General features: G+C 41.2%; 1 protein-coding gene across 4 annotated transcripts in view; it reads right to left on the bottom strand.

The window, feature by feature from the left end:
- Positions 1 to 2,852: 2,852 nt before the first annotated feature.
- The window catches only part of LOC123723824 (uncharacterized), a 46,889-nt gene continuing 33,860 nt past the window's right edge, over positions 2,853 to 15,881 (bottom strand). The window contains exons 1-8 of one of the 4 annotated variants that reach the window (XM_082959068.1): positions 12,271 to 12,416; positions 11,915 to 11,947; positions 11,114 to 11,425; positions 10,926 to 10,976; positions 9,155 to 9,214; positions 8,895 to 8,942; positions 3,727 to 3,828; positions 2,853 to 3,540 (exon numbers count right to left, since the gene is read on the bottom strand). In XM_082959068.1, the coding sequence (XP_082815194.1) occupies positions 3,476 to 3,540; positions 3,727 to 3,828; positions 8,895 to 8,942; positions 9,155 to 9,214; positions 10,926 to 10,976; positions 11,114 to 11,425; positions 11,915 to 11,947; positions 12,271 to 12,328 (729 nt within the window). In that variant the 5' untranslated portion in view covers positions 12,329 to 12,416 and the 3' untranslated portion in view covers positions 2,853 to 3,475. Of the gene's footprint in view, positions 3,541 to 3,726; positions 3,829 to 8,894; positions 8,943 to 9,154; positions 9,218 to 10,925; positions 10,977 to 11,113; positions 11,426 to 11,914; positions 11,948 to 12,270; positions 12,417 to 15,881 lie in introns of those variants that run through there. The other 3 variants (XM_082959066.1, XM_082959067.1, XM_045713193.2) reach the window with 3 other exon arrangements.

The following is a 15,881-nucleotide window of genomic DNA, read 5'->3' as shown; positions in this document are numbered from 1 at the left end:
TCTAATCGAACAAACAAATGTGTCTTGTCTCTAGCAACCAAAAAATAAGGAAAGTATGAATTTGCTTATAGAAATTAAAATATAAACAAAAAATGTTTCCGGTAAATGTGTGCTTTCATGTTGCTATTTAGATTTCCACGGGACTCTAGGGGGTTAAAGATACATATTTTTGCTAAGTATTATTATGTTGTTGATTGATTGTCTTTCCAAATCTCCCAACAGTAGTATTTGTTGCGTTAATTTAAAAATAATGTTGTGATTTTTCAGCCATTCCTGAACTTGTAACCAGGAACAGGCTACCTGGGGGCAATACCAGAATAAATGGTCTAATGATTTTGTCTCTTCACAACAAAATCTGCAGAGCTGAGATGGTTGTATGCCGCATATATTTAAAATTGTGTTTGTGGCAAAAACGTTGTACAGTAATTTAAATTGGAAAAACTCATTGTTGAATCTTGCATCGTTTTGTATATCATACACCTTGTACCATGGAATTGGTACATAAAAAATTAATTCCCTGCTATTTTACATCCTGTGTGGCGCAGTTGTCAACATTTTGGTCCTCAAATGAAACTGATATATTTTTTCAATTTATAAAAATGTTTTTCGACAGTTTTGGTCCTTAATATAGGGCAGACAGACCCGTTTCCTACTTCCTCCTTTATTTCTGTGGTAGTGCTGCAATCAGTTGGTTGTAAGTTTGGATTGGGCAAACCTTCTCATATATTTCCAAAAGCTGCAGTTATGACATAACTCTACCATTTCATTTCATAATAACAAATATAATACCCTGTTAAAGATTTTTTTATAAAAATATTTGTTTTAATCAATCAGAACATTTGAGTTTAACTATAATATTTGTTATAATGTACTTTGAACAAGGTTTCATTTTCAATTAACCGAAAATGAGAAGTAGCAATCTGTATAAAAGCAAATAGGACATTTTTGAACAAGGGATGAGCCTTTCTTATTACTGGAGAACAAGATCGGGTTTAAGTTAAGCTTTTTTATGAGTAAGGTTTTAAGTGATGTCACATCCTGACCATAGTAAGTTGATATTTTCTATGGTAGAGTAGGTCAGGGCATGACAGGGGGTGTTTGTCCGTTTTTGTATTTCTATGTTTAGTTTCTAGTTTTATATTTCTAGGTTGGTTTTTGTTTGGCATGACCTCCAATTAGAGGCAGCCGGTTGTCGTTGTCTCTAATTGGAGGTCATATTTAAGTTGATGTTTGTCCCACTTGTGTTTTGTGGGTGATTATATTTTGTGAGTGTGTTTGTTCCTCCTGCGTCACGGTTTGTGGTTTTGTCTTTCAGTTTATTTTGGTATTGCATTAAGTTTCACAATCTAATAAATATGTGGAACGAAACAGACTCTGCATTTTGGTCTGATCATTTAAACAGCCGTGACAAGTGAGATGTTTTAGTGCTTTAATATTTAATCATTTCAGCCCCACAAACTGATATTCATTATATAAATAGGCATGTTTAATCTTGTCTGGCTTAGCCTTCAAGATAAAGCGAAATATGTTTTGCTCATATGATTTGAAAACTAAATATTCTGGAGAAGGCAACTCCATAAGTAAGTAAGCAAGTAAAATAGGATATAAGTTCATCAGCGTAATTTTTCCATTAATAAAAAAGTATTAATATCTCCGTCGTTAAAGGATCTTGTCTGTTTTTTTGTATTTTGGTAAATTAATTTCTCTCTCTCTCTCTCTCTCTCTCTCTCTCTCTCTCTATCATAATTCAATTCAATTGAAGGGCTTTATTGGCATGAGAAACATATGTTAACATTACCATAGCAAGTGAAATAGATAATGGTTGGAGTGGCGGCCATGGCTGGATACTGACTCTCAGACAGGGGAGACCGCATACTGGACAGCTTTCTGAAGGGACGCTAGAACTACACTGCTATCAATAACTTATTACCATACCCTGTTAGTGGGTATATGTATATAATAAATGTATAATTGACATTAACACCAATCAGACACTAGCCTGGGTGCCAGTCTGTTTATGCTCTCTTGCCAACTCCTTATGAAATGTTGTAAACATGGCAATTACATAAGGAGTTGGCAAGAGAGTAGAAACAGACTGGCACCCAGGCTAAACAGACTATTACATATTATTTGTAAAATAAAAGTTTTAATAATAAACATTGCTCTGTGCACCTTGCCTTCAACACTATCATGCAGTCAATTTCAACAAAGATTATAGAAAGGACACTTGATTGCATAAAACGGTGTTAAAAACACTTATCTCCCTCACTAGCTTTAAGCACCAGCTGTCAGAGCAGCTCACAGATCACTGCACCTGTACATAGCCCATCTATAATTTAGCCCAAACTACTACCTCTTCCCCTACTGTATTTATTTATTTTATTTATTTTTCTCCTTTGCACCATATTATTTATATTTTAACTTTGAACTTTCTTCAAATAACAAATCTACCATTCCAGTGTTTTTACTTGCTACACTGTATTTACTCTGCCACCATGGCCTTTTTTTGCCTTTACCTCCCTTATCTCACATCATTTGCTCACATTGTATATAGTCTTATTTTTCTACTGTATCATTGATTGTATGTTGTTTTACTCCATGTGTAACTCTGTGTTTTTGTATGTTGTTCGAACTGCTTTGCTTTATCTTGGCCAGGCCGCAATTGTAAATGAGAACTTGTTCTCAACTTGCCTACCTGGTTAAATAAAGGTGAAATATTTTTTTTTTTAAAATCATAAAAAAATGTATGTGTGCAAATGTATGTATGTTTGTGTGTATGTATATACACAGAGTGTACAAAACAAAACATTATGAACACCTGCTCTTTCCATGACAAAGACTGACCAGGTGAATTCAGGTGAAAGTTATGATCCCTTATTTATGTCACTTGTTAAATCCACTTCAAGCATTGTGGATGAAGGGGAGGAGACAGATTAAAGAAGGATTTTTAAGCCTTGAGACAATTGAGACATCGATTGGGAAAAACAAAATATTTACGTGCCTTTTGAGCGGGGTATGGTAGTAGGTGCCAGGCCGGTTTGTGTCAAGAACTGCAACGCTGGTGGGTTTTTCACACTCAACAGTTTCACGTGTGTATCAAGAATGGTCCACCACCCAAAGGACAGCCATCCAATTTGACACAACTGTGGGAAGCCTTGGAGTCAGCATCCCTGTGGAACGCTTTCAACACCTTGTAGAGTCCATGCCCCTAACGCCAGTTAGTAACTTACTTCAAACTGGGGGGAGGGTGTTCTTAATGTTTTGTACAGTCAATGTATGTATGTACACTTTGTACATTAAGTTTTCAACTTGCCAAGCAACACTATCATACACTCAATTTGAAAAGAAAAATCACAGAAATCTCAAAGATGCATAAAACGTCAAATATATATATTTTTAAATGTAAAAATAAGTTTGTGTGTTTGTGTGCGTGCGTGTATGTTTGTAGGTATGCACAGTGATTTAGCACAGTGATTTAGCACACTGTCAACGAAAAGTCTTCATTGCTCTGGTCCACCCTCCTGCTTCTCTTTGGAACAGCTGAAAAGACAGATGTACTGTGTACATGTCATATTCACATACACCTTTAGCTTAAACGACATGTACACAAATCACATTGATTTACTATTTTACTTAGCCTTGCTACAGCCCAAATCATCATACATTACAATTTACACATTACTATTTCCTACTGGCTTATAGGAAGTGATTGACAGGTAAACTGACCTTTAGGGCATTGATGGGAGATGACATAGTGTATAATTAGTCCACAGGTAGCCAGTAGGACAAACACAGTGAGGATGTGACGCCACAGGAAATCAAGTGGCTCTGATGGAAAGAGAGGAGAGAGATCCAGAGAGGGATATCTTTATAATATACGTACTGTAGAATGCAGTAAAATGCTACTTCATTGATTTAGGGCTACACACTGAGTAAACCAAACATTAGGAACAGCTTCCTTAAATATTTAGTTGCACCTCCCCCACCCCATTTTGCCTTTCGGAACAGCCTCAATTCGTCGAGGCATAGACTTTACAAGGTGTCGAAAGCATTTCACAGGGATGTTGGCCCATGTTGACTTCAATTTCCACAGTCGTTTCAAGTTGGCTGGATGTCCTTTCGGTGGTGTACAATTCTTGATACCAGTGAAGGCTGCTGAGGGGAGGACAGCTCATTATAATGGCTAAAATGGTACAAATGGAATACCTGATACTATTCCACTCATTCCACAGAAGCCATTACCACAAGCCCGTCATCCCCAATTAAGGTGCCACCAACCTCCTGTGCTTGATACACATGGGAAACTGTAGAGTGTGGAAAATCCATCTTTAGCCTTTTGAGGTAGATTTAACAAGTGCTTGCCTCGAAGCGAGCATAAAAGGCATGTAGCTCGTCTGGTAGGCCCTCGTCACTGGGCAGCTCACGGCTGGATTTCCCTTCGTAGTCCCAGTCCCGTGTAGCTTAGTTGGTAGAGCATGGTGTTTGCAACGCCAGGGTTGTCGGTTCGATTCCCACGGGGGACCAGTACGGAAGAAAACATTTTTTTTAATGAAATGTATGCATTCACTACTGTAAGTCGCTCTGGATAAGAGCGTCTGCTAAATGACTAAAATGTAAATGTAAAATGTAATAGTTTTCAAGCCCTGCCACATCCGACTAGCGTCAGAGCCGGTGTAGTAGGATTCAATCTTAATTATGTATTGACGCTTTGACTGTTTGATGGTTTGTCTGAGGGCGATGCGGTATTTCTTGTAAGCGTCTGGATTAGTGTCCCGCTCCTTGAAAGTGGCAGCTATAGCCTTTAGCTCGATGCGGATGTTACCTGTAATTCCATGGCTTCTGGTTGGGATATCAACGTACGGTCACTTTGGGGGTGAAGTCGTTGATGCACTTATTGAAGAAGTCGTTGACTGAGGTGGTAAACTCCTCAATGCCATTGGATGAATCCCAGAACATAGTCTGTGCTAGCAAAACAGACCTGTAGCGTAGCATCCACGTCATCTGACCATTTCCGTATTATCTGAGTCACTGTAGTTTTTGCTTGTAAGCAGGAATCATGGGGGTTAGAATTATTAGGATGTGACGCCACAGGAAATGAAGTGGCTCTGATGGAGAGAGAGGAGTGAGATCCAGAGAGGGATATCTTTATAATATACGTATTGTAGAATGCAGTAAAATGGTGCTTCCTGCTTTAGTTTTTGCTTGTAAGCAGGAATCAGGAGGATAGAATTATTGTCAGATTTACCAAATGGAGGGCGAAGGAGAGCTTTGTATGCGTCTCTGTGTGTGGAGTAAAAGTGGTTTAGAGTTTCTTTCCTCTGGTTGCACGTGACATGCTGGTCTTACTGCCAGCATCGGTTTGTGGTAGTAAATAGACGGCTACGAATAATTTAAATGAGAACTCTCTTGGTAGATAGTGTGGTCTACAGCTTATAACAAGGTCCTCTATCTCAGGCGAGCAATACCTGGAGACCTCTTTAATATTAGACATCGGTCACCAGCTGTTATTGACAAATAGATACAAACCCCCGCCCCTCGTCTTACCAGACGTAGCTTCTCTGTCCTGCCGATGCACAGAACCCAGCCAGCTCTATATTATCCGTGTCGTCATTCAGCCACAACTCAGTAAAAGATAATATATTACAGTTTTTAATCTCCAGTTGGTCGAACAGTCTTGATCGCAGATCATCCATTTTATTTTCCAATGATTGCACATTGGTCAATAGAACAGATGGTAGTAGAGATTTACTCCCTCGCCAACTAATTTTCAGAAGGCAGCCCGATCTCCGTTCCATATTTACTAAAAGGCTACATGATAACATAAGATACACATACACACACGGTATAGGTTATTGATTAGAAACTTGATACGATGACAAGAGGTCCTTAGCAGACCAACACAATATGACACGTGTTACACAAGATGGAGATTTAAAGAGGGAGCGGGAGGGAAAGAGAGCGAAAGAGAAACAACCCATGGATACATTTGTAAACTATACTTAGTTTAGCCGTAATACCTTGCCCCGAACTGCCGCTCTTATGGGTAAAAAGTGTAATGCATGTATTTATGTGTTGAAGGTCTTCGTTGGGTATCTCTGTTGGGCCCAGGCCTTCGTGGGCCGAGTCTTCCTAGTGAGAAAGATTCGACGTAGACCTTGTTCTTTGGGTGGCCTTCTCCATCGTTCTCAGGTGTAAGTCTCTGATTGTCCACAAAATGTCACAATGTTCTTTCTCTTTGTTGTCTGTTTCCTTGTAATCATTCTGGAAGAGTGGTCTTCTGAGGATGGCTAATCACCCATGTAGATGATCCCAGTGTGGGGATGAAAGCAGTGTAGACGAACGATAACTTGAAAAGAATAACCGGATGGTTCTGCTTAAATACACCTTCTTAGATACAATACTTAGAACAGCCAGTCAACCGTAGCATTGATTGTTAAGAGGTCCTTTGTCTTCTTCAACCTCATGTTGCGTTTTGGGGTCGTGACTAATCGTAGACCTCGGCTGCAGCGTGTGGTCATCCTAGTCTGGTATGTTAATCCTTAACTCAAATTCTTTATACCATCGGGTAGAAAGGGGCATTTCCATCTTGCTGGCATGCTCTCTGGGTTCCCTGGGGCATAGCTAGTTGCGAGGCAAGATATCACAATCCAGATCAGAGTCAAAAGGTACAGAACAGAAGGAGACAAAGGGAGACAAAGGGCTGTGAAACATGGATTTGATTTTAGACACATGAAAAGTGGGATGTACTGTATACGGAGGGTATGGGGCAAAACAAGATGAACAGCAGAGGGGCTAATGACCTTGGAGATGAGGAAAGGGCCGATAAACCGGGGGGGAAAGTTTGCGGGAAGGGCAGATCCTGGGTGAACAGCCATAACTTCTGCCCGAGACGATACCGGGGAGCCGTGGTCCGGTGGTAGTCCGCTTGACGTTGATACATGGAGGTGGTCTTGAGAAGGGCCGACTGGGCTTTCTTCTAGGTACGACGACAGCGGCGGTAGTCCAGGGAACACTCAAAGGGCAAGGAAGGGTGTTGTGTGTGTGTGTATTCGACCGACACTAGTTGCTGGCTCCAGGTGGTGGAGTTGGCAGAGACCAGGCAGCAAAGATTAGTTTCCAAGTCTTGGTTGGCTCGCTCCGACTGGCCGTTCGATGTGGGAACCCAGAGGACAGTCTGGCGGACGGCCCAATGAATATGCAGAACGCCTTCCAGAACCTGGATGAGAACTGAGGACCCCGGTCGGAGACCATGTTTACTGGGAGTCCATGGATCCGGAAGACGTGCTGCACCACGTGCTGCACCATAAGGTGGGCCGCTCTTTGGCTGAGGTTGCAGGAGACCAGCAGGAGCTTGCCGAGGAATCTTGTTCGGCATGCAGACCGTATATGTGGTGATGAATGCGGAGACATCGGGAATCATGATATGCTACCAAAAGCATTGTCGCTTCAAAGGCCAGGGTCCGACAGGAGCCCGGGTGGCAGGCAAGCCTAGTGGAGTGGGCCCACGCCAGGACCGAGGAGCGGACCGCTTCAGGAACAAACATCCGGTTATCTGGGCCCCCCCGGGGTTAGGCTGGAAACGCTGCGCCAATGTATCCCCCAGCTTAGTGCCGTCGCCAGGCACGAGGTGGGAAAGATGGTCTCGGATTCCAGTGTTGTAGACATGGGGCTTTAGCGGCGCAACAGCTCATCCAGCTTGACATTCTTGGATCCCGGTCGGTATGAGAGGGAGAAGTTGAACCTGGTGAAAAGCAGAGCCCATCTAGCTTGCCTGGAATTGAGACAATTGGCGGTGCGGAGATATTCTAGGTTTTTGTGGACGGTCCACTCATTGAACGGATGTTCCGTCCCCTCCAGCCAGTGCCTTCACGCCTCCAACACCATTTTCTCTTCGAGAAGCTCACGATTCCCCACATCGTAGTTCCTCTCCCTGGCGTTGAGGCAATGGGAGAAGGTGGCGCAGGGATGTCACTTGAGCTCCTGGGACAGCACTGCCCCACTCCGACATCCGAAGCATCGGCCTCCACCACGAACTGGCGGGACAGGTCAGGATGAACCAAGATGGGAGCTGTGGTGAAACTGTTTGAGATCCCGGAATGTCCAGTAAGCAGCTGGGGACCATGTGAATGGAACCTTAGGAGAGGTGAGTGCAGACAGGGGGGAAACCAGGGTGCTGTAACCCCGGATAAAGCGGCAATAAAAGTTGCCGAATCCCAGGAAACATTGCAGCTGCACCCTGGACATAGGCTGGGGCCAATCCACCACCGCTCTCACCTTCCCAGGTTCCATCTGGACACTCCCTGCAGTGATGATGTAACCCAGGAAGGGGACGGTGGAGCGATGGAATTTGCACTTCTCCACTTTCACAAAAAGCTGGTTCTCCAGGAGTTGTTGGAGAACCTATCGGACGTGGAGCACATGTTCTTGGGCGGAGCGGGAGGAGACGAGGATGTTGTCGAGGTAGACGAAGCAGAACCGGTTCAATATGTTGCGGAGGACATCATTGACAAGAGCCTGGAACACAGCAGGGGCGTTGGTAAGTCCATAGAGCATGACCAGATACTCGTAGTGACCTCTGGCCATGTTGAAGGCAGTCTTCCACTTGTCCCCTTCCCGTATCCGCACCAGGTGGTAGTCATTCCATAGGTCCAGCTTGGAGAACACAGTGGCCCCCTGAAGCGGCTCGAAGGCCTAGGAGATGAGTGGTAGTGGGTAGCGGTCCTTCACTGTGATGTCGTTGAGACCCCTGTAGTCGATGCATGGGCCCAGGGTTTTGTCCTTCTTCTCCACAAAGAAAAAAAATGTACAACAACCTGAGGAACATAAAGCAATTCTATTTGTTTTGGTCTGCTACTGTAACTGCTACTGTAACTAGGTGAAGATGACTAACACACCTGATGTAGGATTCAATGCTGTACTGGGGGTCAAAGGAAAGGTCAAGCCTGGTGAGAAGAGAACTCATATTACACAAGAAAGTCATTAATTAAGCAGAAAAAGAGAAGTATATTACACATGACCTACAAATCAGATGGACTAAAAGAACACAAATCTGGACTGAAATTACAAGCAGCTATGAATAGGTATTTTAGTAAACCGGTCTGAGATTTTAGTGAATTAATGAGAACAGAAAATGTTTAACTGTAAACTAAGTTACATTTAGTGGTCCTATTGGTAGTTGGTCTCACTGGGGTCAAAGTTGAACTAACAGTCGAACCTGCTGGGAAGCATCACAAGACAAGTTAATTGTGTATCTATTTACACAAGAAGTAAGGTATTCATCACTTAGTTAGAAAACAACACAACTCAGTCAACAGAAAGATGACATGTTCACAATAGCATAATGTGGCACATTATTGTTAAAACCCAGACCTTTGACTGAATGTACAATTGGAAACAGTATTTGCAAAGACGGTCCCTTAGAGGACCAATACACCTGTTGTAGGACTCACTGTGATGATGAGGGGCAAAGTAGAAACAGGCTTTTCTTACCGCTGTAACGAGCTCTGCTATAAAATAACAGCAGCACTAGGGCTGTTGCGGTGACCGTATTAAAGCTACCCTGGCTTTATTTGTCACAATGCTTACTTAAAAGAGGTGGGTTTTTTTTTTACAAGCGGTCATTTTTGTTAATGGTGTTTTCCGCTAATGGAACATTCGCGCTTATAGCCTACTACCATGTGCGCATTGCCGCTCTTATAATGTGAAGAAATAGCCAAATAGTTTATCAATATTTTAAGCTAAACGTTCTGATCTGCTGTGTCAGCCACATTGCATAATTCTTTGGGGGGGGGATGCTAGTGGTTGTATTAATTTGGGATCTATCGCATCCCACAACTGTCCCAGACTATGTTTGGTATATCTATTTCTTGCACAGAATAGAATAGGTACATTTTTGTACTATGGGGGATAGTAGATTGACATAGGCTAGTGCTTTTGCTGTTCGTTAGGCCAACCTATCTTGTTGGCTGACGAAAAGTAAATGTGGACTGTTCTTCCAATATCTTCTATAGGCACCTCAGAATTGGATAAGGACTCGCACAGTTGCGTCCCCGATGTGTCTGTCTTAACTTGTAGCCTGTGAGAAAGACCCTATCATGTGACAGAGAGCCGTATGAGTGAGAGAGCTTCGGATTGGCAGCACACTCAGGGAGAAGGGCACAACACAGCACTCCGGGCCGCAAAAGGCACAGATTTTTTTAGGGTGCATTACAGCCACATAGGGGATGCCACCGTGGAATTCGAGGCATTATCAAGTGCTTGTCAAATTGTGAATAAGAGACTTTTGGAGTGTGTACAGCCTGTGCAAAAACAGAGCAGAGATCATGCCTTTCAAGCAACCTTTTTTAAAATCATCATTAGAGTCTCATCATTCAGCCTTACTGTGTATTAAAAATCTAAACATGTAGCCCATCGTTTGTAGAACAACTGAAGTTACGTTAATATCTAAAAAATTTATAATTTGTTCAATTGTATTCTTCATACTATAGAATAATATAAAATAATACCACGGAATTATAAGTAACTCTTGTCTGCTACATTAACTAGTGTCGCCCACAGCCATTCGGCATAGCCACATCAGGACCTAACAGACGAAAAACTCAGAGTATGCTATTCTTTTCTTCTGAAATAGACTACATTTTCTTCATATAATGCCTAAGATAACCTGTCTAAAATAAATAATGGATTTATTGTGAAGGTGTGGGCTATATTACATGGATTTATTAGACTTTTTAAAATGGCTTGTCGGCTATGTGTGGAAGACAGGAGATGCTAAATGTGTTTATGTTAATTAACGGTCAATTACTGTGATACCGACAGTTATTTAATTGACAATCACCGGCTGACGAAATGTTGAGACCTCCACAGCTCTAAGAAGCACCACAAAGTACATTTAAAAGAAGAAACAAAACTAATGTGTATCCTACCTGTTGGAAAGGGTTTAGTTGTTGGATCACTAATGTAAACTCCCACCAGATCTAAAAACATTTTGGGGATTGAAATGTGGTATTTAGTTTGTGGGTCAGAATGAATATATTAATACTAAGAATGTGCTAAAGTGATTTCGATCATGAAGACCTGCAGCCCTGATAGATTTGTTTAGATAATGACTCACCTGTAAAGCTGTACCCATCACTGCGTGGAGAGAGAGAGTTTGGTCCTGAGCTCACTCTGTAGTCACAGCTCACCTCCTTACTCCTCACTGACTGTAGACGACTGATCAGATCACTATGATTTGGAGTGAATTGACAGAACTGCTCTCCGGCTGCTGAGGTGGCTTTTCTCTTCTTGATCTTTGCTGTGAAGGATGGCTGACTCTCCTCTCCAACATACAGGTTACAGGTGCTGTCAGGACTGACGGATCCAGGAATCAAACACAAGACGCTGAAGTACCCATCAGAAATGACTGTAATATCTGGTTTTGGATCTGTTAGGAAAGAACAGAGACTCCTTTTTGCATCACTCTATTTGAATGTAATGTATATGTCACAATTAACACTACTAAACTAAATCCTGCCATTCTCTTTATTTTAACTAACAGCATGTCTTATTTGATATCATGTCTATTTATGAGTGCCATTTAGTCATGTGTGCTGTGTTTACAATGATTTCCTTTCACTTAATTCCTTACATTCTCGCGTGTGAAATGAAATTGAATCCCATGGACTATTTTAATTGCTTATATGGTGTGGGGGATGATGGAGTGTGTCACTTGTCATTTAATTATAAATTCATTTTCAATGTTTAAGTACTCATAGATATTGCAGCACTTGATATACGTTTGAAAAAGAAAAATAATTAATTCACTGTTGTCTATTAGATGATAACAATGCATCTACAATTATGTAGTTTAGGTTAACAAGATACATTTGATTGATTGATGTAATATTATTTAGTAAAAGTAAAAAACACTCACAATGACCTTGGGCTTCGATGTGTTGGAAGGTGACTGGAAATAACACAATAGGTCTTGATCAGGAAAATGTGCCATTCAAAAAAAGCATGAGAGACAAGAACACTTTGTAGAAGTTGGTAAAGTTTCATATACAACAATGGATCCATGGGCATGTTATCAAGCAGTAGTCATTCTGATCTGAACAAAATATAATGATAGAGAAAAATACATCAATAAGATGATCAATGGAATAGGACACTTATTACAGCCATGAGATTCAGAAATATATAAAGACTTCCTGAAGTAAAATATTAAAGAGGAGAGAGAATCCTGTAGCACTAATAGATGATGGAACTTGGAATGGAGGAATAACTCACCGAAAAGGAGGATGACCAAAAACAGATGACCAGCCATATCAGGGATGAACAATGCCATTTATCAGACGTCTACAGACTGTTAGTCTGACTTAACAGAAGATGGTGACTGTGTCAGAGAGGATTGTTTGAATAGAGAAGTAGACATGGAGCTTGTTCACAGGAAAACCACAGATAGCAGAAACCAGTCTCATATGGAAAGTGTGACTAATGTTGCAGAGGAACATTCAGAATAATTTATCAGTCACTATTTTTGTTGTCTGTAGCTATTTGTCTTTAACAGCTGATGTTTTGCATCACTAGATGGCTTCAATTACATTTTCAAAACCTACAAACTAATTGTCTGAGTAAAAGATTTGACTTATTGGTTTCATGTGTTTGACAACAGTATTTGTGGTTGAGTTTGAGTTTTATTAATCACTCCTTGTAATTTCAGACATTCTCGGTTAACCCAGAACTAAAGTCTTGTGTAATTGGTCAGATGCTTTATTTAGGTACTGAGTCCATATGTGTTTAGATAAGAGAACAGAACAAGCATCCGAACCAGAACGAGGAGCTTGACTCTTTGCCTTTGCAAGTTACAGGCCAGTCTATGGACCAAATGTCCCCTCTACTTTTTTTACTTACCCGGAGTCAGATTAATTTATGGATACCATTTTAATGTCCCAGTTTGAAGTAATTTGCTAACTAGCATTACAACAAACAGTATGATAAAATATCCAAAGTGGAACATGGTAAAATGGCACAAGAGTACATTGTCTACAAACATTCAAATTGTCTTCTTACCATGAATTGTGACTGTAGCAGGCTCACTGTATATGGATCTAAACAGCTAACCTTTAGCACTGTACTGCCATTGTAATACAGTACTGTACTGCCATTGTATTTTGACCTCAGCAGGTTAACTTTGACCTGTTCATCTGAGCAGCTGAGCTCCTGTAGAAGAAACACTGCGTTACAGAGACAGGAGGAGTCTGACAGCTGAACTGAGTCTCTCTCTCTGATGACTGTAGGACACACTGTCAGACTAGGCTGAGGAAGGCCTGTGAGATCAGAGGAAAATAATATTTCACACTACGGCAATCTGTGAAATCTCTAATATTGTCTTAGTCTTATGTTCCCTTAATCAATATCATTATACCCTCAAATAGAGAACACAGAGAGTCAGTGAATGACATCTCCATATTAAGTTAACTAGACTTTTACTAAACAGATGACAGTGACTGACTAAAATATTGTTAGCACATTTCATTTAATGGGGAAACTAAAATCGTTAAAATTGAAAAACGACTTTAAAACTAAAGTGTGTGGAGATCTTACTATGTCACCCTTAACAATGTTATCTCACTAACCTTGAGCTTGGAGGGATGAAACAGCATCTAGCAATGACAAAAAGTCAAACGAGCATCTTACTCATTCTGGGAGAAAAAAACATCCTTCAAATGTCTTTGTGTCTTCTGTTGTCCATTTACAGTGCATTTATACAGATGCAGTACATTAGTAAAATGGAGACTGTTCATTAGCAGTAACAACTCAATCACACAGCACATAATGACTTACATTCCACATGCTGATCTTTTAATTGTTTTATATACAGTACCATGAATGAACATTTGTACAGCACGGTCAACCAACCGGCAGGTTAGTTTTCTTAGGTGACGAGAGGTGGATATTATACTATAGGAGAGTAATCATAGCTATGATACATAGTGAAAGTATGCATGTGATCTCAGTTCTTCATGTGTAGTTTATAACCGGACATACAGTACTATTAACATAGAGACCAGCCCTCATACAAGTCTGAAAGAAAGTCACCTTTATTGAATGAATATAAACAAGCTGGCCAACACTCAATAGTAATATTCTGATACAGCACATACAATAGCAAACGTCTGGGGCAGTGGAGACAGCCTCCTACAGTAGGTTTTAAAACACAGTATCCATGCTGAACAGAACATTCTCTCTCTTTCTCTCAGGGGGTTTCCTGCAACAGAGAATTTTGAATCTCTCGCTCTCTTTCTTTGTCTCTTACACATACACATGCGCACACCTACAGTACACATACACACGAATGCATGCGCGCACGCGCACACACACACACACACACACACACACACACACACACACACACACACACACACACACACACACACACACACACACACACACACACACACACACACACACTTCTGACAGATTTACATGTGTAACACCCCAAAATTATGCTGCCTCTCTCATAACACTGCACAGGCTGTCTACTAGGGGGACACGATAGGTGAGGAGACACACACCACTCTCAATCACAACATCGCACTGTCACGATGCAGAGGCAATTCATGTATGAGGACTGGAGCATCATGGGAAATAAGCCCACGTTCACACAAGTAATCATTCAGCATGCTGGACACACATTTAACTTGTTCCTAAATCTTTACTGTACAGCAGAAAACAGTTACTATTACAAATAGTACAGTCCCAAACTGACATATTCAATAAGCCAAACTGATTAAAAAAAATGTAATCAAGAATAACTTAAATACAAAAAATTAACACCATTTTTAAGTGGGTGAATCAGGTCTTTTAAGTGGGTGAATCAGGTCTTTTACTCCTTCGATTACTATTGGTGATGTCTGTTGGCCTTCAACTCCTGGGTCGTGTTCATTAGGCATCAAACAGAAGAAGAATGCGCTGAAACAGGGAAAGACTACTTGGACTTGTCCAATGAGAAACGCTCATTCTCATTTTCCGTTGCAAAACATTTTAAAATATTGCGTGGTGTATGTTAACTGATAGGCCATTGATGAATCCTTAACAGTTTGATTGCACATCAAGATCTTGCTCTGCATAGAGGATAGGAGATTCTCCCCAACCTTTCACTCTCAGTTGGCACATTACTTTAAAATCTGCATGCATCAACATAATGAAGTGTTCCATGTTTTCTACCATGTTCTATATACCAGGTGCTGTATCTTCACTTCTCATTGTAGGAGAAACCCCTACTTCAAGTATTCAGTAGTAAATGACCTGAAAATTGAGGATTCTGAATCCGTTCCCCATGATGGTAAAGTGAGAGGTTCTTCACACCTCCATCCGTGTGCTCTTCTGGATTGCCTTTCCTTACAGATCATTAGTACCAATCTCTGACATTGAAAACACAAACACAACATCCACACAACATCTTTATTTTTTTCTTCAATTTGATTTAATCCAAACTGGTGATTGTTGGTCAATGGGAGGAGGAGTTGTGAGACAACTGTTCTGTCTGTATTCTGTGTTGAAGTTGACTCAGAGGTGACCATTGTATAGGGATCAATTCTGTTTGGATCCCAATGGAGAATGGGGCACTTTTCTACAAAAATCACAATATCAGCCACACACACACACACACACACACACACACACACACACACACACACACACACACACACACACACACACACACACACACACACACACACACACACACACACACACACACCATGGAGGACGGAGGGGGGCAGGTGGTGGTGGTGGGAGTGGGGGGGTGTAACAGTCTTGGATGTTTTCCCACTAGAATGGTTTGTGTGTTTTTGTACACACTCAACTGTCACATATGTCACCACATCTGGGTACAC

Source organism: Salmo salar, chromosome 12, assembly GCF_965601325.2.
Source record: "Salmo salar chromosome 12, fSalSal1, whole genome shotgun sequence".
Classification (NCBI taxonomy): domain Eukaryota; kingdom Metazoa; phylum Chordata; class Actinopteri; order Salmoniformes; family Salmonidae; genus Salmo; species Salmo salar.
The sequence above is the reverse complement of the archived record's forward strand: the minus strand, read 5'-3'. Positions and strand labels throughout refer to the sequence as shown.